This window comes from Hyperolius riggenbachi, chromosome 3 (genome assembly GCF_040937935.1).
Source record: "Hyperolius riggenbachi isolate aHypRig1 chromosome 3, aHypRig1.pri, whole genome shotgun sequence".
Lineage (NCBI taxonomy): Eukaryota > Metazoa > Chordata > Amphibia > Anura > Hyperoliidae > Hyperolius > Hyperolius riggenbachi.
The window spans coordinates 484105558-484133069 of record NC_090648.1 but is presented as its reverse complement, the minus strand read 5'-3'; the positions used below and the strand labels follow the sequence as shown (position 1 = coordinate 484133069).

The following is a 27512-nucleotide window of genomic DNA, read 5'->3' as shown; positions in this document are numbered from 1 at the left end:
AATGGAATTTCTTGATCTCTGGCCAATGAAGAATTTCATTACATTTCTCTCCAACCTGATTCTGTCCAGCAAATTTTTTTCTACAAATATCTTTTTTTTTTTTTTTTTTTACAAAAATAAAAAAATTCTTACCCCAATAATTGTTCCGTTGTGCAGACAGCCAGGGATGGGAACTGTAAAAAAAAAAAAGGAAATGAGAAGTAGTAATTTGGAATGATTTTTCGGTACTGCAACATACATAGCCTGACTATAGCAAGTTCTCCTCAAAAATTGTTGCATCACTTGTTGTGTATTGTCCACAGGGGCTTAACTATACCATCCTGGGTACCCCTGCAAAATTAAGCAGTCCAGGCCCCGCCCCCACAGCCCCACCCACACACATGGCCTGGCAAAAACCGCTAGGTGATTGACTGCACAGCAGCTACACTGAAGAGGAAGTGAGAGGAAGTGAAGAGGACCTGTCCACCGCTGGAATTATACAGTATGTAGCTCTGGTGTGGCTGCTCTGTGTCCCAGGACTGGCCCATCTTACTCACCCTTATCTCATATATCGATAAATGTCCCAGGACTGGCCCCTTTTACCCACCCTTATCTCATATATCGATAAATGGCGCCTCACCGCACTGGCAGACGGGACAACACTCTGAGCCGTGAGAGCACTTCAGCTCCAGTCCGGCGGGACAGTTCCTGGTCTCTATATCGGAGCACGAGACGTTCTTCTCAAGAGTAAAGACTTCTCCGTTCACCGAAACGCACTCATTAATGATACACGGGTTGGTGGGAGATGCCCACTGAGCACCGATCTGTAGAGAACCAGATATGACCAACATTGGTGAGTATTTACTGTCAATTTCCAGTCAGTATAAAGAACACACAGCTTACATGACTACACACATTGTGAGATCTATAATGAGGTCTTTCCAGCCGTTGGTAGTAACATCTTTCAGGGTGCTATATTACTATTTCAAGTGAAACTTTAAGGTTAACATAGCTTACAGAAAAAAACGTGTTTACTAATTCCTTGTTGATTATAGAGCTGTACTTGTATCTCTGCATCCCTGTGTGACAGCTTTGATTTTGTTCTGCGCTGTCCTTCCTGTTCCTGTCTATACTGTATACACTGTACGGCAGTTGTGACATTTCTGCATCCCTGTGTGACAGCTTTACTCACATGACTTGTAGATCATGTCTGATCATTGCTCTGTGCTGTCCTTCCTGTTCCTGTCTATACTGTATACTCTATACACTGTACACCAGCTCTGATATCTCTGCTTCCGTGTGTGACAGCTTTACTCACATGACTTGTAGATCATGTCTGATCACTGTTCTGTGTTATCCACCCTGTTCCTGCCTATACTGTATACCATGGGCACTGCACATCAGCTCTGATATATCTGCAACCCTATGTGACAGCTTTACTCACGAAACTTGATGTCCTCCCTGTTCCAGGTATATACTGTGCACACTGTAAACCAGCTCTAGTCTCTCTACATCCCATTGTGACAGCTTTACTCACATGACTTGTAGATCAGATCTGATCACTGTTCTGTGCTATCCACCCTGTTCCTGTCTATACTGTATACACTGTACACCAGCTCTGATATATCTGCTTCCGTGTGTGACAGCTTTACTCACATGACTTGTAGATCAGGTCTGATCATTGCTCTGTGCTGTGCTTACTGTTCCTGTCTATACTGTATACTCTGCACACTGTATACCAGCTCTAGTCTCTCTAAATACCTGTGTGACAGCTTTACTCACATGACTTGTAGATCAGGTCTGTTCATTGCTCTGTGCTGTGCTTACTGTTCCTGTCTATACTGTATACTCTGCACACTGTATACCAGCTCTAGTCTCTCTAAATACCTGTGTGACAGCTTTACTCACATGATTGTAGATCAGGTCTGTTCATTGCTCTGTGCTGTCCTTCCTGTCCCTGTCTAGACTGTATATACTGTATACACTGTACACTAGCTCTGTTATCTCTACATCCTTGTGTGACAGCTTTGCTCACATGACTGTCTAATTATTGTTCTGTGCTGTCTCTCATGTTCCTGTCTATACTGTATACTGTGTACCCTGTACACCGGATCTTATATCGCTACATCCCTGTGTGACAGCTTAATAAACACATTGATCCTTTAACGCCAACTTCACATGCACGATTTCATTCACATGCACGATTTCATTCACATGCACGATTTCATTCACATGCACGATTTCAATATTCATTAAAATACATCCAAGCAGAATTGACTTACGCTGTACCACAGGATCTTCCCCTCAGACACATCAGAATCCCCTCTCCTTTGTTGAGTGGAGGGCACCCTCTGCTCACAAACGGCCCGCTTACAGGTTCCACAACACTCATGTTCCTGGGACACATACCGGTATTTGAAACCCTAAGAAAAAATGTAGAGAAAGTTTTCAATAAGATCAATAAGGAAGATTCAATAACCAATTCAAATACATGTAGAGAATGTGGAATGTTTTCGATGCCAGTGAGTTTGCAAATCTGTCTGTTGTATATTATTCAGATAAACAGCAAGCTTCCTGACCTCAATTCTCTCACCACCAGTCCAACAAACACAGCTTGGTTATGGACACACCCAGTCTGCCAGAGACGGATCATCCACAAGGCAATTCCAGGCAGTTACCTAGGGCCTGGAGAGAGTCTAGGGGCCTGGTGGATACTAACCACCATCAAACCCAACTAAAAAAGCCAGGTGACCATCAGCAGTGGGCAAAAATTGCTATCTTGCCTAGGACCCAATTTCCTCTAAATCCTGAGTCTGCTGATTGGACAGTAAGTGAAAGTAACAAACAATAGGGATGCACATGGAATGGGAGAGGGGTGCAGTATATGGATGTCACACATGGAAGAGCGGGCTGAACGTACAATGAGAGGGGGCTGCTGTATATGGATGGTACACATGGAAGTGGAGGCTGCATGGGGGGGGGGGGGCTGCTGTACATGGAAGACACACATGAAGGAGGGGGCTGCACATGGAATGGGAGGGGGCTGCTGTACATGGATGGAGCACATGGAAGAGGGGGGCTGTACATGGAATGGGAGGGGACTGCTGTAAGGATATGTTACACATGGAAGAGGGGGATGCACATGGAATGGGAGAATCTGCTGCACATGCTTGTTACACATAGAAGAGGGGGCTGCACATGAAATGGAAGGGGGGGGGCTGCTGTACATGGATGTCACACATAGAGGAGGGGGCTGCACATGGAATAGGAGGGGTGCTGTACATGGACGATACACATAGTTACATAGTTATTTTGGTTGAAAAAAGACATACGTCCATCGAGTTCAACCAGAGAACAAAGTGCAACACCAGCCTGCTCCCTCACATATCCCTGTTGATCCAGAGGAAGGCGAAAAACGCTTATAAGGCATGGTCCAATTTGCCCCCATGGAAGAAGGGGCTGCACATGGAATGGGAGGGGCTGAAGTACATGGATGATACACATGGAACAGGGGGCTGCACATGGAATGGGAGGGGCTGCAGTACATGGATGATACACATGGAAGAAGGGGCAGCACATGGAATGGGAGAGAAGCTGCTGTACATGGATGATACACATGGAAGAAGGGGCTGCACAAGGAATGGGAGGGGCTGCTGTACATGGATGATACACATGGAAGAAGGGGCTGCACATGGAATGGGAGGGGCTGCTGTACATGGATGTTACACATGGAAGAGGGGGCTGCACATAGAATGAGAGGGGGGCTGCTGTACATGGATGCTACACATGGAAGAGGGTGCTGCACATGCAATGGGAGGGGCTGCTGTACATGGATGCTACACATGGAAGAAGGGGCTGCACAAGGAATGGGAGGGGCTGCTGTACATGGATTTCCCACATGGAAGAGGGAGCTGCATATGGAATGGGAGGGGCTGCTGTACATGGAGGTTACACGTGGAAGAGGAGGCTGAACATGGAATGGGGCTGCTGTACATAGAGGTTACACGTGGAAGAGGAGGCTGAACATGGAATGGGGCTGCTGTACATGGATGTTACACATGGAAGAGGAGGCTGAACATGGAATGGGAGGGGCTGCTGTACATGGATTTCCCACATGGAAGAGGGAGCTGCATATGGAATGGGAGGGGCTGCTGTACATGGAGGTTACACGTGGAAGAGGAGGCTGAACATGGAATGGGGCTGCTGTACATGGAGGTTACACGTGGAAGAGGAGGCTGAACATGGAATGGGGCTGCTGTACATGGATGTTACACATGGAAGAGGGGGCTGCACATGCAATGGGAGGGGCTGCTGTACATGGATTTCCCACATGGAAGAGGGAGCTGCATATGGAATGGGAGGGGCTGCTGTACATGGAGGTTACACGTGGAAGAGGAGGCTGAACATGGAATGGGAGGGGCTGCTGTACATGGAATGGGAGGGGGATGCTCGTAATTCCTTTTTATGATTAATAAGTCCACCGAAATGCTGTACTATATAACATACATTTCCCCATTTGCGCCATGTTTTGTATTGCGTTTTATGTGTACAATAAAGCTTATCTCTGCAGTAAAAATAGAACATAAAAGCATTTGCATTCACACAATACAGATAGCGCTACAGAGTGAGTGAGCACATTCTATATACATATATATACTCCGAGAACCCGACACCATTCTGGACTGAATGTTCCTTTTTTATACACAAACCCCTGGCTCCCTGCAGCGGACACAATGTGGACATTACCCCCACTCAGAGGCGCTGTGCCTCCGATGGGACAAAGGAAAAGGCGCGGTGCCGCTGGGATGCAGGTGTTTGTGCTGTCAGGAGCTGGAAGTGTAATTAAACGGAAGGTTAGGCTGTGATAATGGAGAAATCCCTGAGTCATCCCTTACGGTCACTGCAATTCCCGGATACTGTACAGGTGAATGGGAACAGCTGCTGAACACCGTGTTACATGAAGGCAAGCTCCGCCCCGTATTCTACACGCACCACAGAAGTTATAGTGGGTGGATGGTTCGGTTCCCGGGGTGTAATAGTAATGTAATAATGTCTGATCTCCTCCACCAGCACAAGTTAAAGGGAACCTGAAGTGAGAGAGATTTGGAGTCTGACATTTAGACCAAACTTTAAGCAAATAAATAAATAAACTTATGAGATAATAAATTGTATGAGTAGTACAGCTAAGAAATACAACATTAGCAAAGGAAAAAGTGTCATATTGTTTCAAGTACAGGAAGAGTTTTAAAAAAATGCAAAAGAGTCTCTCTGAGCTCTTCCACCCACTGTGTCAAATAGAGTCCTGTTTTCTGAAGCACTTTAAACAGCCAAGAAACAGTGAGAGACAGCTTGAGATAAGGTTTTACTGCATGAAAGTTCAAAGGGTGATTATTTCTGCTCTGTTTTATAGCTTAAAAGACAGAGTGTGGTTTCAAAATTACAGTTGAGACAGTATGATACAATGTTATTAAAAATAAAAAAAAGCTAAAAATAAAAATATGAGAATATTTCCTTTGCTACTAATGTTCTATACATTATCCGTACTACACATACAATTCATTACATCAGAAGGTTTTGGGTTTTTTTTCTGCTTCAGGCTTTATTTAATTCAGTTGATCCTGTTGATCCTCTGCCGTGCGTTTCTGTTTTCAATCGTTTTTGCCACTCGATTCTGCAGTCAATTCTCTTATCTTCCACTTGTTTTTCTTATCTTTTTCTATTCACTGCTATCAGAAATCGAGCAGCGACAGAATCGAAACGGAGATCGGACATGTCGGAAATTATCTACTGAACCATCTAATCACCTAAAAAAACCGAACCGTGTATTCCCAGCATAATAATTAGAGCCATACTAAGGCCCCATTTACACTAAGGGTGCGTTTCCACTAGTGCGGTGGGAAATCGCCGCGGTTTCTCCGCGGACGAATTCGCATGCAGGAGCGAAATCGCATGCGGTTGTATGCGAATTTTACCGCGAATTCGCATACGATTCCGCATCGTATGCGAATTCGCATGAAAAAACACCATGCAAATTCCCTATTAAATACATTGTATGCGAATCGCATGCGGTGTGTGCGGTGTCCGAATTCGGATGGCTCTGCTGAGCAGATTTTTCCTGCACAAGAAAACGCTCCGTTTTCCTGACAAGTGGACACAGGCTCATTCACTTTTATTGGTTATGCGAATTTGCATTCGGGGAACGCATGCAAATTCGCGTTAGTGGAAACGCACCCTTAATCAGTTGGGACACCTTTTTATCTTCTTCTCTATAACAGTGCATTATGAAATATCTTTCAGTTAAAACGCTTATAGGGCTTGATTCACTGAACCGTGATATGACAAATAGCACACCTTATCAAAGATATCACACCTTACCAAAGTTAATATGCCTTATCGAAGTTAACACGCCTTATCAGAGTAGCATAGCAAGCGCTACGTACTTTTACGTGCTAATTGGCAATGGTACTCATCCTGCCCTGAGCCCCCGCAGGTTCATTGCGCTTGCCGTGTTACTTAGATAAGGCGTGTTAACTTTGATAAGGTGTGATATCTTTGATAAAGTGTGCTATTTGTCATATCACGGTTTAGTGAATCAAGCCCATAGTGTGAACTGAGCCATTGGGAAACATGGGCATTACTTTGAAAATCAGTTGTCCTTTCAGTTATAACTGAAAGCAACTGATTAACCTTATTAACGTTACAAACTGCCACGGTCTGAGGGACAGGATGTGAAAAAAATGTGCCCCCGTGAGGGCACAGCCAGCATTTAAACCCACCAAATGTTCCTCGGCACTTTTTACACTATTCAGAAGTATTTTTCCCTCCCTAGAGTGTGGATTTAAGACATTTATGTCAAACTCTGGCCCACAAGCCAGATCTGGCCCACAGAGCTAAAAAAAAAAAAAACAAAACAAAAAATTGGCCTGCAAGTGGTTTCCCCACTTTGAATACATATTAATATATATTATTGGGGGTGAAGCCCTATGGGCTTGATTCACAAAAGCGTGATAACTCAGTTATCACGCCTAAAAGCTTTGCACGTGCTAACTAGGGTGCTAAGTAGTTAGCATGTGCAAAGCATGTTAGCACCCTAGTTAGTACGTGCAAAGCAAGTTAGCACGTGCAAAGTGGCTTTTCACACTTTAGTGACTCAAGCCCTATGTCACCAGGGAAGCCATATGGGGGAGGTAAGGGCAAAGCAATAGACACCAGGGAACTGTATGGGGGCGGGGCACTAGACACCAGGGAACTGTATAGGGGGGAGGCAGAGGGGGGCACTAGACACCAGAAGACTGTAGAGGGGAGAAGAAAGCTATTAGAAACCAGATAACTGTATAGGGGAGGGAGGACGGCAGTACACACCAGGGAACTGCATAGGGGAGGGAGGAGGCCTTTAGACACCAGGGAACTGTAAAAGGGAGGGAGGAGGACAACTAGACATTACGGAAGTGTATAGGCGGGGCTACAAGACACCAAGGCATACATAAGGGGGTTGGGTATTAAACAAGAGGGAACTTTATAAAGGAGTGAGGTGGCCACTGGACATTAAGGCTGGCCCGTGACTTGGTCCTGTTTTTCAATTTCAGCCAACTTGTATGTGCATTTGACATATCTGCTCTAAACAAAATATACTGTATCAGTAGCTTGCAGCTGAATCTACCAAATACATCAGCGATCTAAGGACATTCCGTAAAAACGCTTGCTCCAGTTTTCTTTTGACAGCGCAGTAAATTGTGTTGCACGAAAACGCCATCCAAGGGTCACTCGTGCCCCCAGGTTCCATAACACACAGGGCCAGCGCTCTTGACCACCCAGGCTGAGGTGCCATGCCCGACCCCGACAGCTCGACCCATTCTTCCTATCCCCCCCACCCTCCTCCCCCGGATTTTTCAATGCGTGGCGTAAGACGGAGAACTATGAGACTCCTGCAGAAGTGAGTCCATAAAACACAGGGCATTGTTCCGCCGCGGATATGCCCAAATATTCTCCGTAAAGTCAACACACTCGAGAGCCTGGAAGTGCCTCGCAATAGATTATAAACTCGAGTCAGGCCAGAGCTAAGCTTCCCACAGCGGGCAGCCAGCAGCCAGAGGAGTAATTAGCGGAACTATCTGTGTTTATAACCGCCAGGACTGGTGCCCGCGTTACAGCCGGACGCAGTCTGGCACCGCGTCCGCTCCGCAAAGAAACACAGATATTGTTCCGCTAACAAGGCAACGCCATCTTCACGAGCTGCACACTATTCCAGAAGCAAGTTTTACTGTATATGCATTTAACAGAACATTACCACTTCACCCCACAGGCCATTTCACCCTTACCAACAAGATCCATTTTCACCTGTCAGAGCTCCTCCCTTTCATTTGGCCATAACTTTATCACTGTTTCTCACACCTAAATGATCTATATCGTTTTCTTCAGGCTTTTTGTAGGCGATACTTGTTTGCAGTAATTACTTACATTTTCATGCATTTGATAGGGGAAAACAAGGGGAAAATGAAAAGTGATATGAGGGGCGGGGCTAACTTCTGGATCACCCCGCCTCAAGAAAGTTATAAACTAATACGTTTGTAAATATGGCCTGTGAGCATATGCGATGCGGCCCACAGAACAAGCCCACGGAATCCTTTTAACGGATGCGGGCATTATTACGAAAATCATGGTCACATTTTTAACTGTATATTTATCGAAAAAATGCTTAAGTGGGAGGACAGTGTAGTTTAGTGTCTCCCGCTGAGATGTGAGGATCCTGATGGTAGATATGGTGATAACTTATGGTGGTTGTGTTTGAGTCATGTGGTGGTAACTTATGGTGGTTGCTCGGGTCATGTGACCAAGCACTTGGCTGGAAGTGGTAGCTTATAGTTGGTAGCTTATAGTTTTTTCTGGAGTTATGTGACCAAACACTTGGTGGGAAGTAGAGAAAAAAAGAGGGAGACACCGAGAGCCCAATATAGTGTAGTATGTATTGGTGGTGAGGGAATATGTAAAGTAAGTAGAGTAATACTACTCACAAACCAGGGTTACCCCTTAGGCAACCACTGAATAAGCAGGTGGGGAGAACGAGCCTGTCCCCACTCAGGATTAAAGAAGTTGCTCTCTGTAGGTGGGAAGAAATATAGGAGAATTTCCACGCTTCCACCAAGGATGGAATGATACAGTATCAAGGTGAACAGAGGTGCCAACAGGATAAAATAAGATAACATTTTTAAAATATGGTGGTGGGGGTGGACAGTACAAGACAAAGGGAATGTGTTAAGGTATACCACAAAAATGTATTTATACACTCCACAAAGGTTTGCAACACGTTTCACGGGCGTGACCCCACTTCATCAGGCAGTAAGGGGAGGAGTATACAGCAAAAGTTATCCAAGTCTAGGAGGAGCGCTTCATATTGGTGTGAAGTATAGTGGTAACTTATGGTGGTTGCTTGAGTCATGTGACCAAGCACTTGGTGTGAAGTTCAAGGTTAGTTAATATTGGTCCATTATATTCGGGTTCATGTTTTTGAAAACCCCCAATAAACAAAGGCCCGCGGCCTAGAAGAAGCAAAGGAGTGTGTGGCCATCTTTATAGTATAAGTAAAATTATGTTATTTGCGTTATGAAGTGTACACATGCATCTCCATGGATTTCGGTCTACTCACCGGGTCACATTTTTCATCACACGGCTTCTTCACGCACTGGACTGTGCGGAGTCCCGTGATGGAGTCCTGCAGGTCTGTACAACTACAAGACTGGCAGCCGTCTTCCCACACGCTCCTGGGGCGATACACGTTGTTTTTATGGACGCAGACCTGCAAATTGCAAACAAACGGCAGTTTTCACCGGTGTGATGGACGGTTTTATAGCTTTTTTTATGATCTTCATATTTTGAGGAGCCTTGGAGGAAATTGAAAATCCCATGCAAAATTAAACAAAGACCCTCTCCCGTATGTCAGCATGTCCTCCTGATGCTGGTATGTTTCCTATAAGTCGGGGAATGCCGTACTTCCTACCTGGTCTGCAGAGCAGCTGACGGTGGTGCAGCCACATTCGTTGGTGAAGATGGTGGAGATGAAGCCCGGGGGACAGGTATCCGTGGAGTTGGAGCAGCTACATAAACATTCATATTCATCGCAGCACGCTGTACTCTTCCTTGTCAGCTTCTTGTATGGGGGGCAACTGGGTGGTCTCAGAGCAGAACAGGATTCCCTTTTGCACACTGTTTATGTGAAACAGACATTACGGTTAGGGACTGTCGTAAAAGCCATTTCCTCACAGCTCTCTAAAGGCCGAGCTGGTGTCTAATAGCCCAGCTGCAGCCTCAGGTCTCAGTGTGTCATGGTCTTCTAGCATAGCAAGTGGAGCGCCCAGATGTTACCTTTTTCAGTCAAAAGGGGTTTTAAGTTTACTCATGTGACAAATCTCCCAACTGTCTTAGATAAAAAGGATGGCTATGTGGTAATGCGAAGATATGCCCCTGCCATACCTCCAGCCACACCCCTACCACACCTCTGTTCAAGTTTTCACCTCACACCTCTAGTTACACCTTCAGTACACCTCCAATCACACTTTCTCTACACCTCCAGTAACACCTTCACAACACCTCCAATTACTTCTCTAGTCACACCATGATTGCACCTCTGCCACACCTCCAGCACACCACACCTCCAATTACTCTTCCAGTCACACCTCCACCACACCACACCTCCAATTACTCTTCCAGTCACACCTCCACCACACCTCCAGCGCACCACACCTCCAATTACTCTTCCAGTCACACCTCCACCACACCTCCAGCACACCACACCTCCAATTACTCTTCCAGTCACACCTCCAGCCACACCACCAATTACTCTTCCAGTCACACCTTCAATAACTACTAACACCTCCAGTAATGAATTTACCACACCTCCAGTCACGTATTTACCACACCTCCAGCCATGTCCTAATCCAGTGGCGTTCCTACCGTAGGGTGGCAAGGGGCGGGGTGCTCCGGGTGTCGGACGTCCCAGGGGGTGTCACCAAGGCCTCCCACAGAGGCCTGTGCAGGAGGGGGAAGCAACACAGCAACGAGGGGTAGCGGGCACAGTGGCGGGGAGGGGGGGGCCAGACCCCCCACTTCCCTCACCTGGGTCCCCTCCTTCTGGCGCTTCCCCCCTCCTAATTAGCAGCAGCTTAGATAAGCGGGCAGGAGTGGGCGGAGAGGACTTACTCACCTGCTTCCTGCATTCCAGGTGATGGCGCACAGCGTCATCGTCACGTGACACTGGTATCCGCCTTCTCCACCGCTCACTGTGCTTCCTGATTAGCGGAAGCACAGTGAGCGGCAGAGAAGTTGGAGACAGTGTCACGTGACGATGACGCTGTGCGCCATCACCTGGAACGCAAGAAGCAGGTGAGTAAGTCCTCTCCGCCCGCTTCTCTAAGCTGCTGCTAATTAGGAGGGGGGGGGAGGAGGCCAGAAGGAGGGGACCCAGGTGAGGGAGGTGGGGAGTCTGGCCCCCCTCCCCGCCACTACCCCTTCTTCCAAGCTTCCCCCCCTGCCGGGGGCAACTATACTATACTACTGGGGCAACTATACTAGGGGCCACTATACTAATACTGGGGCAACTATACTAGCTATACTGGGGGCAACTATACTAATGCTGGGGCAACTATACTATGTATACTGGGGGCAACTATATTACCTACACTGGGGGCAACTATACTAGCTATTCTGGGGGCAACTATACTAGCTATTCTGGGGGCAACTATACTAGCTATACTGGGGGCAACTATACTAGCTACACTGGGGGCAACTATACTAGCTACACTGGGGGCAAGTATATTACCTACACTGGGGGCAAGTATATTACCTACACTGGGGGCAACTATACTAGCTATACTGGGGGCAACTATACTAATGCTGGGGCAACTATACTATGTATACTGGGGGCAACTATATTACCTACACTGGGGGCAACTATACTAGCTATTCTGGGGGCAACTATACTAGCTATTCTGGGGGCAACTATACTAGCTATTCTGGGGGCAACTATACTAGCTATACTGGGGGCAACTATACTAGCTACACTGGGGGCAAGTATATTACCTACACTGGGGGCAAGTATATTACCTACACTGGGGGCAAGTATATTACCTACACTGGGGGCAACTACACTAGCTATATTGGGGGCAACTATAGTGCTACCTAAACTTAGGCCAACTTTGGTGGTGGGGGGGGGGACCTACACCTGGCATTACCCGCCGTGGCGCGTTTAGCATGCCACAGACGCTTCTTTCCTTTTTTTTTTATGGCGGGGGGTGTCTTTTAATACCCAGCACCGGGTGTCAAATGCCCTAGGTACGCCACTGTCTTAATCACACTTCTGGTGTTCCAACAAGCACTCCAAATTTCAATGGTTTGAACCCACCAATGGTCATTTCAAATAATTCATAAAATAATGAGAAATGGCTTAAGGTCGTACTCTCGAGCCAATGCCGGCATTTTCTCCATCTTTATGCTCCCCCTACCCAACACCTCCGTTCAGAGTTCTGACTGAGCCCAGCAGGAGTAAGGGTACATGTTCTATCCACTCCATGCGCTCCCTCAGGATGCTCCCAGTGCAACAGCAGGGGAGCCCGCATGAAGAGGGCGTGTGAGTGAACAAAACATGCACTTTTTACAGAAGAACATGAGGGGAAAGCGAAGCAGCAAGAAGAAGGAGAGGTCGGCAAAACTAAAGGGCACGTAAGTTAATGGGGGCACGGAAGAAGCCCAAGGGGTGGCCAAATCATATTTTTTTTTTTCATATCAGGTGTGCTTAAAGAGAACCAGAGATGAAGCACCCTCTTCTATTTTACCTTATAAATCAGTGGGAACATGGCAGTAAACACCTAATCTTTGTTTCATTGTTCTCTATCTAATCTGACTGTTATCACCTCTGATAAGAATCCCCGACTGAGCACTCAGTTTAGCTTTGCTACAGAAAGATTATAGCTGAGTCTGTCTTCTCTGGTGTCTTTTCAAGCCCAAGCCTGCCCCCTTGTGGCTCTGCTATAATGACTCAGCTATAATTATTCCCTGCAAAGCCAGACTGAATGCTCAGTCCGGGACTCTTATCACAGCTGATCAGACACTTTTAGCAGTGAGGAGGAAACAGAGAGCAGGGTAAGTGTTTGCTCTAATGTTCTTACTGATATATATGGTAAAATACACAAGGGTGCTTCGCCTCTGGTTCCCTTTAAAAGAGGCCCTGTAGTGACAAACAGTAAACTGCAGTAAATGATTCAGGATCCATTCTGTAATTATCTTGGTTTCACCATCAGAAACACTTCCTATATCTATTTTTGCTGTATATTGGTATGTAGCCCCGCTCCCCCAGTGATGCTTTGCCTAGGCTGATTAGCTATGCACAATTCTCCTCCCAGAGCATTCTGGAAGATCAGGCATTATTTTCACTGGCTTCAGATTTCTCAGTAACAAACATTCCGCAGAGATCACCTGACAGGACTGAAGATGTCAACACCTGTGATCAATTTCAGAATGTAAATCAGGGAGAGGAAAGATTTAACAATGGGGGCAAACACTGCCTAAGCAATTGTATTCATTATGTTATTTTCACTACAGTTCTCCTGGAAGGCAGTCGTGTCAGAGAACGATGAATTTAGATGGCTTTCAAAGCATTGCTGCACATAATGTAGCTTTTTTTTCCCTTGCTGTGTACACTTGTAATTACTGGAGGAAAAATGTCATAAGGAACGAATCATCAACACGATCCTCTGTTTAGTTACTACGGGATAATTTACATAAGACTTGCTGATCCTAATCACATTACCCTGTTTACTGTACAGTATGAGAAGCACACATTGTAATTGCCACACAATATCTCTCACTAACTGGAGAAACAGAAGAAACAGCGCCATCTTCTGACGGTTTAGGATCCAGCCCAAGCGTTGAAATTAACTCATTCTATATACTGTACTCATGGGCGTCCGCACATATGGCAAAACCGGGCATCTGCCCGAGCCTGGCCGCCCGCTGCCCCCCCCTGGCCGCGTGCCCGTGCAGCCAGCAGGAGGGGAACACGCAGAGAAGAGAGAGAGCGCTATGGGCACAGTGGGGAAGGGCGGACGTCTCCCCCCCTTCCCTCACCTTAGGGGTCTCTCTCTCCCTCGCTGTCCCCTCCGGAATGAAGTGTGCAGCGGCTGGCAGCGGTGGGCGGAACTTACCTCCTCTCGCTCCTGCGCCGGAAGTTCTGGTGCCGCACTCTGGTCTGGATCAGGCCAGAGTAGCGGCTAATCCATCCGGCGCGTGCGACGAGAGGAGGTAAGTTCCGCCCACCGCTGCCAGCCGCTGCACACTTCATTCCGGACTCCGGAGGGGAGAGCGAGAGAGGGAGGGAGAGCCCCCTAAGGTGAGTGCCCATAGCTCTCCCTCTTCTCTCCGCTGCTCCCCTCCTCCTGCACACATGGGACATGGCCACTTTTTCTGGGGACATATCCCCCTGGCTACATATACCGGGACATATACCCCTGCCTACATATACTGGGACATATACCCCTGCCTACATATACTGGGACATATACCCCTGCCTACATATACTGTCTGGGACATATACCCCTGCCTACATATACTGTCTGGGACATATACCCCTGCCTACATATACTGTCTGGGACATATACCCCTGCCTACATATACTGGGACATATACCCCTGCCTACATATACCCCTGCCTACATATACTGTCTGGGACATATACCCCTGCCTACATATACTGTCTGGGACATATACCCCTGCCTACATATACTGGGACATATACCCCTGCCTACATATACTGGGACATATACCCCTGCCTACATATACTGTCTGGGACATATACCCCTGCCTACATATACTGTCTGGGACATATACCCCTGCCTACATATACTGTCTGGGACATATACCCCTGCCTACATATACTGTCTGGGACATATACCCCTGCCTACATATACCCCTGCCTACATATACTGTCTGGGACATATACCCCTGCCTACATATACTGGGACATATACCCCTGCCTACATATACTGGGACATATACCCCTGCCTACATATACTGGGACATATACACCTGCCTACATATACTGGGACATATACCCCTTGCCTACATATACTGGGACATATACCCCTGCCTACATATACTGGGACATATACCCCCGCCTACATATACTGGGACATATACCCCTGGCTACATATACTGGGACATATACCCCTGCCTACATATACTGGGACATATCCCCCTGGCTACATATACTGGGACATATACCCCCTGCCTACATATACTGGGACATATACCCTTGCCTACATATACTGGGCACATATACCCCTGGCTACCTGTTCTGGGGACATCTCTACCCCTGGCTACCAGTTCTGGGGACATCTATACCGCTGGCCACCTATTCTGGGGACACCTATAGACCTGGGGCTACCTATTTTTGGGGAACCACTGCTGTCAGATTGAGTGTATTTTGGGGAACTGCTGCCAGGTGAGAGGTGTCTACATATTAAGGGGGCATTCTGCCTATTTATGTGAAAAGCTGTCTATTTATGTGCCTCATGACTGCTGAATTTGTCTTGTTGCGGGCCTCATGGTTACTGACTTTGTCTTGTTGGGGGCCTCATGATTTATTGGGGGCCTCAAGATTGCTGAATTTGTCTTGTTGGGGGCCTCATGATTGCTGAATTTGTCTTGTTGGGGGCCTCATGATTGCTGAATTTGTCTTGTTGGGGGCCTCATGATTGCTGAGTTGGTCATGTTGGGGGCCTCATGATTGCTGAATTTGTCTTGATGGGGGGGCCTCATGATTGCTGAATTTGTCTTGTTGGGGGTCACATGATTGCTAACTGCGAGACTATGGAAAAAGCTGAATCATCATCATATGAGACAATAGCATTAAACCTACTTTTTCTGCTTTTTAAAACAGAAAATGAAACTGGGAGGTTCTAAAAAAAATGAATAATTTTTTTCAGGAGTACGATGGATGAAATTGTTTATCTTCACAGTTTATTTTCAACTTAATTTTCCATAATGTTCATGTATGAGTTAAAACGTTTGTGTTTAGTTTAAATTGCTGTTGGCACTTTGTGATAGTAAAGTGACTTTGCAGTTTGGACACTCGACCTCCAAAAGGTTCGCCACCACTGTCCTAATCTAATGTCCCACCATTGCTTAGTTCATGTAAACTTGTCTCCACCCACGACCACACCCACATTCTGGTTCATGACCACACCCATTTTTCGGCGCGGCGCGCTACGCGCGCCGCATGACGTAGCTCCATTTCACCAGCCCAAATTTTTAACTCCCCACTTTTTGCCCCCCCCTGGAAAATTTTCTGCGGACGCCCATGACTGTACTGTACAGAGGTCAGCCAAAACTTCAAAGCCACCTGTGTAATGTTGTGTACTAGTTACCCCGTGTGTGACGCATGGAGGCGTGGACTACACAAGACATACATGAAAAAAGGGCGCTTGGAAAGAAGGGGGCAGGGGGTTGCCGCTAGTAAAATATTGCTAAAATTAACGATATTCTACTACTGGATTCCAACTGTGAAATATCAGTAATACAAAAACCATTACCCCGTAGTTTATTATTTTACTATGGCTAAACCTCTCCCTACTCTCAAACAGAACCAACCCTATACTGATGTCTAAACCTAACCACCCCGGTGGGTCCTATCCCTAAGACCTCCCTATGGTTCCTATCCCTAAGACCCCCCCCCCCCCCCCCGGTGGTGCATAACCCTAATATTCCTCTTGGTTGTGCCTAACCCTAACCACCCCCTGGTGGTGCCTAACTCTAAGACCCCCCTGGTGGTGCCTAACCCTAAGACCCCCCCCCCCCCGGTGGTGCCTAACCCTAACCAGCCCCCTGGTGGTGCCTAGCCCTAATATCCGCGCTGGTGGTGCCTAACCCTAACCACCCCCTGGTGGTGCCTAACCCTAACCCCCCCTTGATGGCGCCTAATCCTAAGATCCCCCCTGGTGGTTCCTAACCCTAAGACCCCACCCCTCCCCTGGTGGTGCCTAGCCCTCACCAGTCCCCTGGTGGTGCCTAACCCTAAGACTCCCCCTGGTGGTGCCTATTCCTAAGCCCTCTCCAACCTAATACCCAGCCCCGATAGCAGCTCAGTCGTGTCCAGTGTGGGTCTTCTGCGCATGTGGGGTCCTCCCGCACATGCGCAATGCAACTGGGCTGTCGCGACTGACCCAGTTACCGGGGATGATCGCGGCTGAACAGCAGATGGCGGGAGGATGCAGAGGAACTCCTGGGTAAGAATCGATTTTTGATATGTTTAGATCTCTGGTTTACTTTAGCACATAGGCCCATTTCCACCAAGCACGCAGACGATTTCCGCACACAATTTCAGATGCGTAATCACCTCCGGTGCCCTTTTTAATGATGACGGCCGCATAATAGAAGATTCAAAGGTCATGCAAATGGTACGCAGCTTGGAAAGGAGCCAATAAGCAGCAAGTGCATTTTATTGGCCCAAATAACATCTGCATACAATTTACATGAAATCTGCATGCAAGCCAGGATCATAAGCCTCTAATGGACTCGGCAATGCCGATATTCCATTTCACTCTGTAACCGGAGACAGATTGGAAACGCCAGATTCTTTGGTTAGGTAGGCGAGATCTGATTGGTTGCTGTGTGGTAGCCCCACCTTGAGAAGCCCCCCTCCTCATGGGTTTAGCATGATTCAGGAGGTTACATCTATATCTATGCTCTCCGCAGACTGGCAGAGCAGCTGTAGCGTTTGACGTCCAGTCTAGCGTGCAGTGGGGAACATATGCTGCCGCGGCGCTCTCTCTCTGGGGGTCTTTCCCGTGAGAAAAGTCTCTCTCGCCCTCTTGTTGCCTCGTAGGGGAAGCTCACTGCATTGGAATGTTTGGAGCAAATCCTCCGCCAGGCCTGTAGGATGGCAGAGGGGGCTCGCTCCCCTAATACGCGGGGATAAAGGGACGCTTTCGCTCCGGCGCTACGGATGAAAAAAAAACTGGGCAGATCCAAAAACCAAAAGGTCAACTGCTGAAAGACGGCTCTTAGTAAGCGGAGCCCTTTAAGAAGCAGCGGAACACGGATTTACCCAGAAATCCCTATTTATGGCAGTTAGGGTATCAGGTTCACCCATAGAATGCGGGCCAGATCAGGAGGAATGGGAGATCAGTCAGTCCACACATGCTGCATATGTGGCTGTGTGATTCTATCATCGCTGCTAGTCTTGCCATTGTATAGTGATAGGTTAGTGATGGGATAATGATCGAAGCTGTAACAGAGTAACCAAGCAGCTCAGGGTGACCCAAACCACTAGGAAGGTATAGAGGACTAAAGGTGGCCACACACCATACAATACAATGATCTAATGTTACGGCAGATCGATAAAAAAGATCAGATTTCCTGAAAAATCGAATGTTTTTTTTTTTATTCGCACAAGAAATCTGTTGATCGGGAATGGTGGATTGTTCTTAACAATTTTTATGAAAATTGAATGGTGTGTGGTAGATGGTCAATTTATTAATACAGTATATACACCCAAGCAATTTTCTCAGGGCCCATTCACATTTGCTGATCGCAAAATGCTAGCAATTATGCTAGCGTTTTGCTCTGGCGTTTTTTGGCGATTAACGCCACAAAAAAAATCACCATTCACACCTGGCAATTTTTTAGCGATCGCGTTTTGCGCTTCTATAGCACTAAAATGAGATCGCCGGGAAAACGCCTGAAAATGGTGCAGGCTACGCGTTTGCGTTTAGCGGTTTTGGGTGATTTGTGGCGATTAGCGCAAATTGCCCAAATGAGAACGGTCCCATAGACTTTTATTACCCTAGCAATTTGAAAAGCGCTAGCATTTGAGCGTTTTGCCGAAATCGCCGGCAAAACGCTCAAGTGTGAATAGGCCATCAGAGTTTCCAATCATTTTTTATCATAATTGAGGGAAAATTGAAGATTTGTGTGGTACGTTGGTCAGATTTCTGAAATGTTACAATCAGTCAGAAAAACTGATTGCACTTCTTGAATTGCACAGATATTTAAAACATTGTATGGTGTGTGGCCACCTTAAAAGAGACCAAAAAGCCCTCCTACTAAAAAGCAATTCTTGGTGTGATTTGCCTTCTTAAATCAGAAGATACTTGCAAAAATTCAGCTTTAAAGAGGAACTCCAGTGAAAAAAATGTAATTAAAAAAAGTGCTTCATTTTTACAATAATTATGTATAAATGATTTAGTCAGTGTTTGCCCATTGTAAAATCTTTCCTCTCCCTGATTTACATTCTGACAATTATCACATGGTGACATTTTTACTGCTGTCAGGTGATGTCAGAAGAAGGAGATGCTGCTTGTTTTTTTAGCAGTTGGAAACAGCTGTAAACAGCTACTTCCCATAATGCAATGAAGTTCACAGACAGAAAACTGTCAGGACCATGGTCCTGACATCACACTGTAGGAGGAGTTTTCACCACAATATCAGCCATACAGACCCCACTGATTATCCGTTTGAGAAAAGGAAAATATTTCTCATGGGAAAGGGGGTATCAGCTACTGATTGGGATGAAGTTAAATTCTTGGTTACGGTTTCTCTTTAAGTGAACATCTGTGGTTAGGTTACCCACAATGCACTGCTGCTGAATATGCAAATTATCTCTTTATGCCCCCGAAGCCAGACTAGCATCCAGAGCCGCTGGTGTATAGCACGCCTATAGCTTTACATTTTAGAGCCACATCAAGCTCACATGTAGACAGCCTGTCCGAACCAGACTTTCTACATGTGGGGTTGATGAGGCTCTGTAAAATTAAAAGTTATAGGCGTGCTATACACCAGCGGCTCTGGAGAGACGCTGTAACAGATTTTATCTTCCTGAGATCGATAATCTCTGCAGATGGCGAATGCAGCCATGAAATTAAAGGACAACTGTAGTGAGAAGTATATGGAGGCTGACATATTTAATTCCATATAAGCAATACTAGTTGTCTGGCTATCCTGCTGATCCTCTGCCTTTAAAGAGACACTGAAGCGAAAAAAAATATATGATATAATGAATTGGTTGTGTACTATGAATAATTACTAGAAGATTAGCAGCAAAACAAATATTCTCACACTTTTATTTTCAGGTATATAGTGTTTTTTCTAACATTGCATCATTCTATAATATGTGCAGATTACACAACACTCAGCATTCAAAATGATTCTTTCAGAGCAGTCTGTGAAGTAACGACCTCTCCTCTAGCAGAGAAAAAATAAACAGTTCACTTACAGTTGAGATAATAAAAGTCAGATAACAGCCCTCTCCACGACTAACTTAGTTGAAGAGCTTAATGGCTTGTTTGCATAGAGATAACAACTGGAGTTTCTCAACTCTTCCTGTACTGGAAACAATTAGACTGATGTATCTGATCTTAATGTTTTATTTCTTAGCTGTACTACACATACAAATCATAATATCATAATTTTTTTTTTTCGCTTCAGTGTCTCTTTAACCTGCTGAGCGGTCTGGACGAGCTCAGCTCGTCCAACACCGCCAGAGGCTGCCGCTCAGGCCCTGCTGGGCCGATTTCAATGAAATAAAAAGCAGCACACGCAGCCGGCACTTTGCCAGCCGCGTGTGCTGCCTGATCGCCGCTGCAGCGCGGCGATCCGCCGCGTGCAGCGGCGAAAGAGGGTCCCCCCAGCCGCCCGAGCCCAGCGTAGCCGGAACAAACAGTTCCGGCCAGCGCTAAGGGCTGGATCGGAGGCGGCAGACGTCAGGACGTCGGCTGACGTCCATGACGTCACTCCGCTCGTCGCCATGGCGACGAGGGAAGCGAAACACGGAGGGCCGCTCATTGCGGCCTTCCGTGTTATTCCTTGCCGCCGGAGGCGATCGGAAGATCGCCTCCGGAGCGCCCTCTAGTGGGCTTTCATGCAGCCAACTTTCAGTTGGCTGCATGAAATAGTTTTTTTTTTATTTAAAAAAAACCCTCCCGCAGCCACCCTGGCGATTTAATCAGAACGCCAGGGTGGTTAAAGGGCAACTGAAGAGAGGTGTAAACGGAGGCAGCCATATTTATTTCCTTTTAAACAATACAGTTGCCAGGCAGTTCTGCTGTTCCATTTGGCTATAGTAGTGACTGAATCACACCTGAAACAAGCATGCAGATAATCTTGTCAGATCTGAGAATAATGTCAGAAACACCTGATCTGCTGCATGCCTGTTCAGGGTCTATGGCTAAAAGTATTAGAGGCAGAGGATCAGCAGGGCTGCCAGGCAACTGGTATTGCTTACAAGTAAATAAATATGGCAGCCTTCATATTCCTTCACTACAGTTGTCGTTTAACACTTTTAGCCATTGGCCCTGAACAAGCATGCAGCAGATCAGGTGTTTCTGACATTATTGTCAGATCTGACAAGACTAGCTGCATGCTTGTTTCTGGTGTGATTCAGACACTACTGCAGCCAAATAAATCAGCAAGACAGCCACGTAACCGGTATTAACAGGAAATAAATATGTCAGCCTCTATATTCTTCTCTCTTCAGTTGTCCTTTAAGAGATACGTGTGGTGTTACCAAATGCTGCCATTGGGCTGCACGAATCTGCAGCAGAAAGGCACTCGTGGCCAGCAGACAGGAGATTGAACTACCTGACAAGTGCACAGTCCAGCTGCCCATCGAAATGAGGCCTAGCGTCTTCTGTAAATCCATGGAGACAACAACAACTAAAAATTCTATATTTACATCAACCTCTAACTCAAACGTGAAAACAAAACCTTGTTTTTAAATAAACACTAAGGCGTAGTGCACACCAGAGCGGTTCGGCAGCGTTTTGCATTCCGCTTGCGGAAGTGGAAACGCTTGGGTAATGTATCTCAATGGGCTGGTGCACACCAGAGCAGGAGGCGTTTTGCAGAAACGCATACTCCCGGTCTGCTGCAGATTTTGGATTGCGGAGGCGTTTCTGCCTCCAATGTAAAGTACAGGAAAAACGCAAACCGCTCTGAAAAACGTCAGTTCAGAGCGGTTTGCCAGGCGTTTTTTGTTACAGTAGCTGTTCAGTAACAGCTTTACTGTAACAATATAAGAAATCTACTACACCAAAAAAGCTTCCCAAAACCGCAAAATGCTAGCTGAAACGCTACAGAAAAATAAGAAAAAGCGTTTCAAAATCTGCTAGCATTTTGCGGATCTGCTAGCGGTTTTTGGTGTGCACCAGGCCTAAAATCATAGAAAGCATACCACAAGCATAGTAGGGTTGGCACTCTCCGGGGTTGGTAAGTTCAGGTTCCAGTCCATGGTCACACTGCGGTATCGGAGGTAAGTGGCAGTTGGATTTGTCACACACTGTAAAAACAAACAGAAAGAAACAAAGTACATTTAGCAAAATTCCGATGCATGGTAAGCAACCACTTCTATATAAAGCGCCATATTATTATTATCCTATACAAATCAAGGGAATAAATTCATGTGTGTTGGGTTTACGTCCATCAAGATAAACCTCAGAAATCCAGTTGTTTTTGATCCAGAGGAAGGCAACACGTTCTGACAGATGCAGAGCCCGCAGGGAGGTTGTACATCGCAGTGTGTCCTCTGAATGGTTGGTCAGTTTTTCGGAGTACACAGTTTTCTTGCTAATGAGCACTTGGTTTACTGATGTCTCTTTCCGCAAATCCGAGTAATAGGAATTACAGGTATAGCAGAGCACAGGGAGTAATGCTGAAGTTAATTTTAAAACACTTTAATTCGGCCTCCAGCAGTAGCTGGAAGCCAAATTACATTATTCCCCACCATCCACGTGGACCTGGAGGGGGAATAGTAATTTACACCGCCAGCACTTGTGCAGCAGCAGGGTAAGCCATATACCGGCTGCATCCTGCGCCCAAGTCTCCCGGCGGCTAATCCTCTCGTATGCGTTTAGAATAGCCTGACTCCCACCTCCCTTGCAGGAACTTATTTACAGTCAGTGCCGGCGCTACCATAGAGGCAAAGGGGGCAATTGCCCCAGGGCCCCAGAGCTTGTAGGGGCCCCCAGTGGCTACAAGAGGAAAAAAATTGTTCAAATCGGCCTTATAGTTTTTGAGAAAATCGATTTTAAAGTTTCAAAGGGAAAATATACACATTTAAAAAAACTGCCGACTTTAATGGTTAATAGCAAATCCACCTTAAATGGTAGAAACCCAAAATTTGCAGGATATGTTAAGGAGATCATTAGGAATAAGAGGAAAAAACTATTTTTCAAAAAGACCTTATAGTTTTTGACAAAATTGATTTTAAAGTTTCAAAGGAAAAAAGTATACTTTTAAATGCGGTAAATGTCACTTTTAGTAGCAAACCTAACGGTAGTGTAATTTTACATGCATCAAACGAAAGCGCAATAAATTTCCTGACGGGGTTTCCAGGGGGTCCATACGCAGCCGCAGCGCTTTGGCCAGGGATCGCTATACAGCCACAATATGGCTGTATGAAGATCCCTGGCATTTTTTTTCTATTTTCCCCCCAAAAATTTTATGTTTAGATTGTAGGAATTAAAAAAAATAATTATGTGGGGTCCCCCCTCCTGAAACTTTTTAACCCCTTGTCCCCCATGCAGGCTGGGGTAGCCAGAATGTGGAGCTCCGACCGATTGGGGCTTCACACCCTGACTATACCAGCTGCAAAAAAGGTCCCTTAATGACGATTTTTTTTCCGGGGTATCTGTTGGGGGGGCCCCCCAGGTTTATTTTGCCCTGGGGCCCCATTGTTGCTTAAACCTGCCCTGTTTACAGTGGCAGACAGATTTTTGCCTCCGAGCAAATATTGCCTTGATAAAGAGACCTTATGTGGCTCCGAAACGTTAGCCATAAGCTTTTACATGGAACCAATAAAGAATTAATTTGGAGGTGCCAGCTCTTTGTTGAATACTGCATAGAGGGTGTCATCCCTCTTTTCCAGCTGTAGCACTTTCCTTTGATACAACGGGTTGGAACCTTTAGTGTGTCTCGTCGGTCGTAGTCCATCGTGTGCCACCTAGAGTGGAAAATCACTGAACGACATGAGGGGACACCTGTACTGATACTTGATTTTTTGTTCAAGGTGGTCATGAACAATCGACCTGCCTGAGGACCATCTAGTATTCGTGCATTTGATGAAATACCTTTTAAAAGCCTCTAATGTCAAGCAATGGATCTACTCTGACACAAACACATCTCATTGAGTTTGATCTCCGAAAATTGAAGCAGAATTGGTACTTCGGAAGGAAATGTAGACACTGAAGTAAATCTGATGTAAAACATTCAGAGAATCAAAGAAAACTCATTCATAAGGGCCCTCAGACAATGCTGAACAAAGCTCCAGCCTATCAAACACTGCCTGGAGGGGGCTCTACTTAACACCTCAGCAGAGACACCACTACATCTCCACAAAGACTTTCCAAACAACAATTCTGAGAGGTAGGAAGACTACATTTGTCAAAGGGATTAGAGGAGCCTTCTGAGGTGTTTACGTGGAAGTCATTTTGGAATTACCCAAATAATATTATCATGTTTATCACCATGGCAGCGAGCAGAAGCCTGTTTACTGGATGGAAAAACATAATATAATGTGGCCCGTATTAACCTGTACGAACAGAATGCTACCATTTCAAACACACAAAGAACGTCGGGGGCCCTCACCTTACCCTCAGGTCTTCCACTACTCAAAAAAAAAGAAAAAGAAAAAAAGGTCTCGCCTAAGCCAGGATCTTCAGAGGTGTAGAAGTCATCGTGAATTGAAGTAACACATGAAGAGAATTATGTGTAAAAATAATAATAATATATTCTTGTGGGATTGGCGGAACGTAGACATAACTTAGTGTAATCCTACTAGATGAAAGGACTACTTTTATTTAAAAAAAAATAATAATCTGCCTAGAAATTATAACTTTTTTTTACGCGTTTTATGATCACAAAATAAACCCAATTATTTTTTAAGTATATTAAAAAATTGCCAATAATTTTGATACTTTTATTATTTTAGTATCATTATTATTCTTGTCATTATTATTATAGGTGCTGTGATAAGATTTTTGAGCTACTGCTTTTCTCATCGTGAGCGACATGGGGAAACATTTTTGGACGCAGAAACTCCATAAATTCGAAGTTTGTAAAAACAGAAGTTTTGGTTTTGTTTTTCATTTAACACGGCTTTGCTTAAAAGTGTTAAAAGTAGAACAAGTCTCCAAATACTTTTTAATGACTAAACCAGCCTGACTTGCAAAAAAATATTTTAAAGAGACTCTGTAACTTTAAAAAGATCCCCCGTGGGGTACTTACCTCGGGTGGAGGAAGCCTCCGGATCCTAATGAGGCTTCCCACGCCGTCCTGCGTCCCACGGGGGTCTCGCTGCAGCCCTCTGAACAGCCGGCGACAGGCCCGACTGTAATTTCAATATTTACCTTTGCTGGCTCCAGCGGGGGCGCTGTGGCTGCATTCGGCTCGGAAATAGACGGAAATACCCGATCTCCGTCGGGTCCGCTCTACTGCGCAGGCGCCGGAGACTTGCGCCTGCGCAGTAGAGCGGACCCGACGGCGATCGGGTATTTCCGCCTACTTCGGAGGCGACAGCCATCAGAGCGCCTGCGCAGGAGCCAGGAAGGTAAATGTTACGTCACGGCTGTACGGAGGGCTGCAGCGAGACCCCTGAGGGACGGAGGACGGCGTGGGAAGCCTCATTAGGATCCGGAGGCTTCCCCCACCCAAGGTGAGTACCCCCCAGGGGATGTTTTGCCGTTACAGTTCCTCTTTAAGAAAGCTCCAAATGCAACATGTTTCTTGGTTCTCACCCACTTCGGGTATCAGTGCCACCAGGTGGCATAGCGAGCATCACCCGTGGAATCTTCTACTCTTAAAGAGGAGCTGTGAGCCATACAATCTCAGAAAAAAAAAACACATATATAGGTAGATAAATACTTTCTCTACTTACATAACGTATGTATTGCACTGTCCACGTTTTGATTTTATTGATTTTTTTACAGTAAAAAAAGAGAAAATCCTTCTTAGCATTTCCCATTATAACTGTGGCTATTTTGAAGCCAATCCTGATGTCATTTCCTCCCTTTATCTCCTCTGCCTGATTGTGCATGCATTACCCGCCCTTCACTGTAGAAAGTGCATTGTCTCAGCATGAGAAATATTGTCCAATCAGAGAGGAACAGAGGTGTGGGAGGGGAAAACAGGAGGGAAAGAGGTTTCAGCCAATCAGGCTGCATTAGTTAAGTCTGAGGGGAAAATAGAGACGCAAAAAAGGACAACCCAGCATGCCCTGCAACTTCCTTTTTGTGTACCAAATTTTGTGTGTACCAAATAAGAGTCAGGTAAACTGGGGAATTTATCAACAAGAAAAGTAATAGTGATTTTAACTTTTGGATTGCCTGGTTAGCATCCTTATTACTTGTTTACAAGATAAAAATAAAGAATTGATTTTTGATTTTATGCCTGACAGTTACGCATGTCTAGAAAATAGTGATGATCATAATGTGCTAATTTCTCTTACGCAAAATTTCGCAATTGCGATTACACGTAATAACGAGTTTGAAATGTAATTGGTTTTATGTAATGCACATGTAAATTTCACTTTAAACAACATAAATTTTGTGTGAATTGTAAAAAAAAAAAAAAATTTGGTGTACAACCAGATTAGTTTGGGGGAATAGTGGAAACAAGTAAAAAAAAATAAAAATCAAAAAGACCTTGCAGTTTTTGAGAAACTGTAGACTTTAATATATACTGAGTCCCAAGTTCCGCATACTTATCAGTGATGACAGAAGATGTGATGGGGCCCTAAGGGCAAGGTAGTAGATTTGGGTCTCCTTCTGGTCCTTTTGGAAGGTGAAGTGGAGAGAGGTCAAATAAGGTGGCAGGTGGGCCCCTTACACCTACTTGGCCCCAAGCAACTGCCTAGTTTGCCTGGCGGATGATCCTGCTCTGATACTTATACAGGGCACTAGAGGTGAGGAAGAGCACCTTGCCCATCGTCCCTCTCTTCCAGAGCCCCCCCCCCCAAAAAAAAATGGACCATGCGGCTGGTATAGCTCAGGGTGAGCTCCAGGCTCTGAATTCTGGCTATAACAGCCTACATGGGTGACAAGGTAATACAGAGGCCTGGGAGAGGGGACCCAATGCCGTCAATTTCTTAAAATGTGTCTACAGAACTTGGAACATGGTATAAATTAAAGAGTACTGTAACAAAATGTCATTTTACTTGGTTTAAAAAAATATGTTTTCTTTGAAATGTTTTTTTAACCACTTGACGACCGCAGTGGTAACCCCCCCTAAAGACCAGGCTCATGTTTGCATTGCTGGGCTGTGCAGGCTTTTCAGCCTTCTGCACAGCCCAGCTTAGGTGCCCAGCGATCAGACTCACCTCCTTTTTTTGTCCCATAGGAGACATGCCGCCGGAGGGGTCCAATCGCTGCAGGCTTTGTTTACTTTTTTTTTTTTTTACACATGCCTCAGCGAGGCTCTCTCTCTCCCCGTCCCCCTTCCTCCCCTTCCCTCCTCCCCTCCGTAAAGTAGGATTGGAACAGGATGGCGATCCGTCCTGTT

General features: G+C 45.8%; 1 protein-coding gene across 1 annotated transcript in view; it reads right to left on the bottom strand.

Moving 5' to 3' along the window:
- Positions 1–27512, bottom strand: part of VWF (von Willebrand factor) — a 297479-nt gene that overhangs the window by 22403 nt on the left and 247564 nt on the right. The window contains 6 exon segments of the mRNA XM_068278128.1: positions 133–173; positions 620–803; positions 2262–2402; positions 9623–9772; positions 9974–10179; positions 22192–22296. Of these exon segments, the coding sequence (XP_068134229.1) occupies positions 133–173; positions 620–803; positions 2262–2402; positions 9623–9772; positions 9974–10179; positions 22192–22296 (827 nt within the window).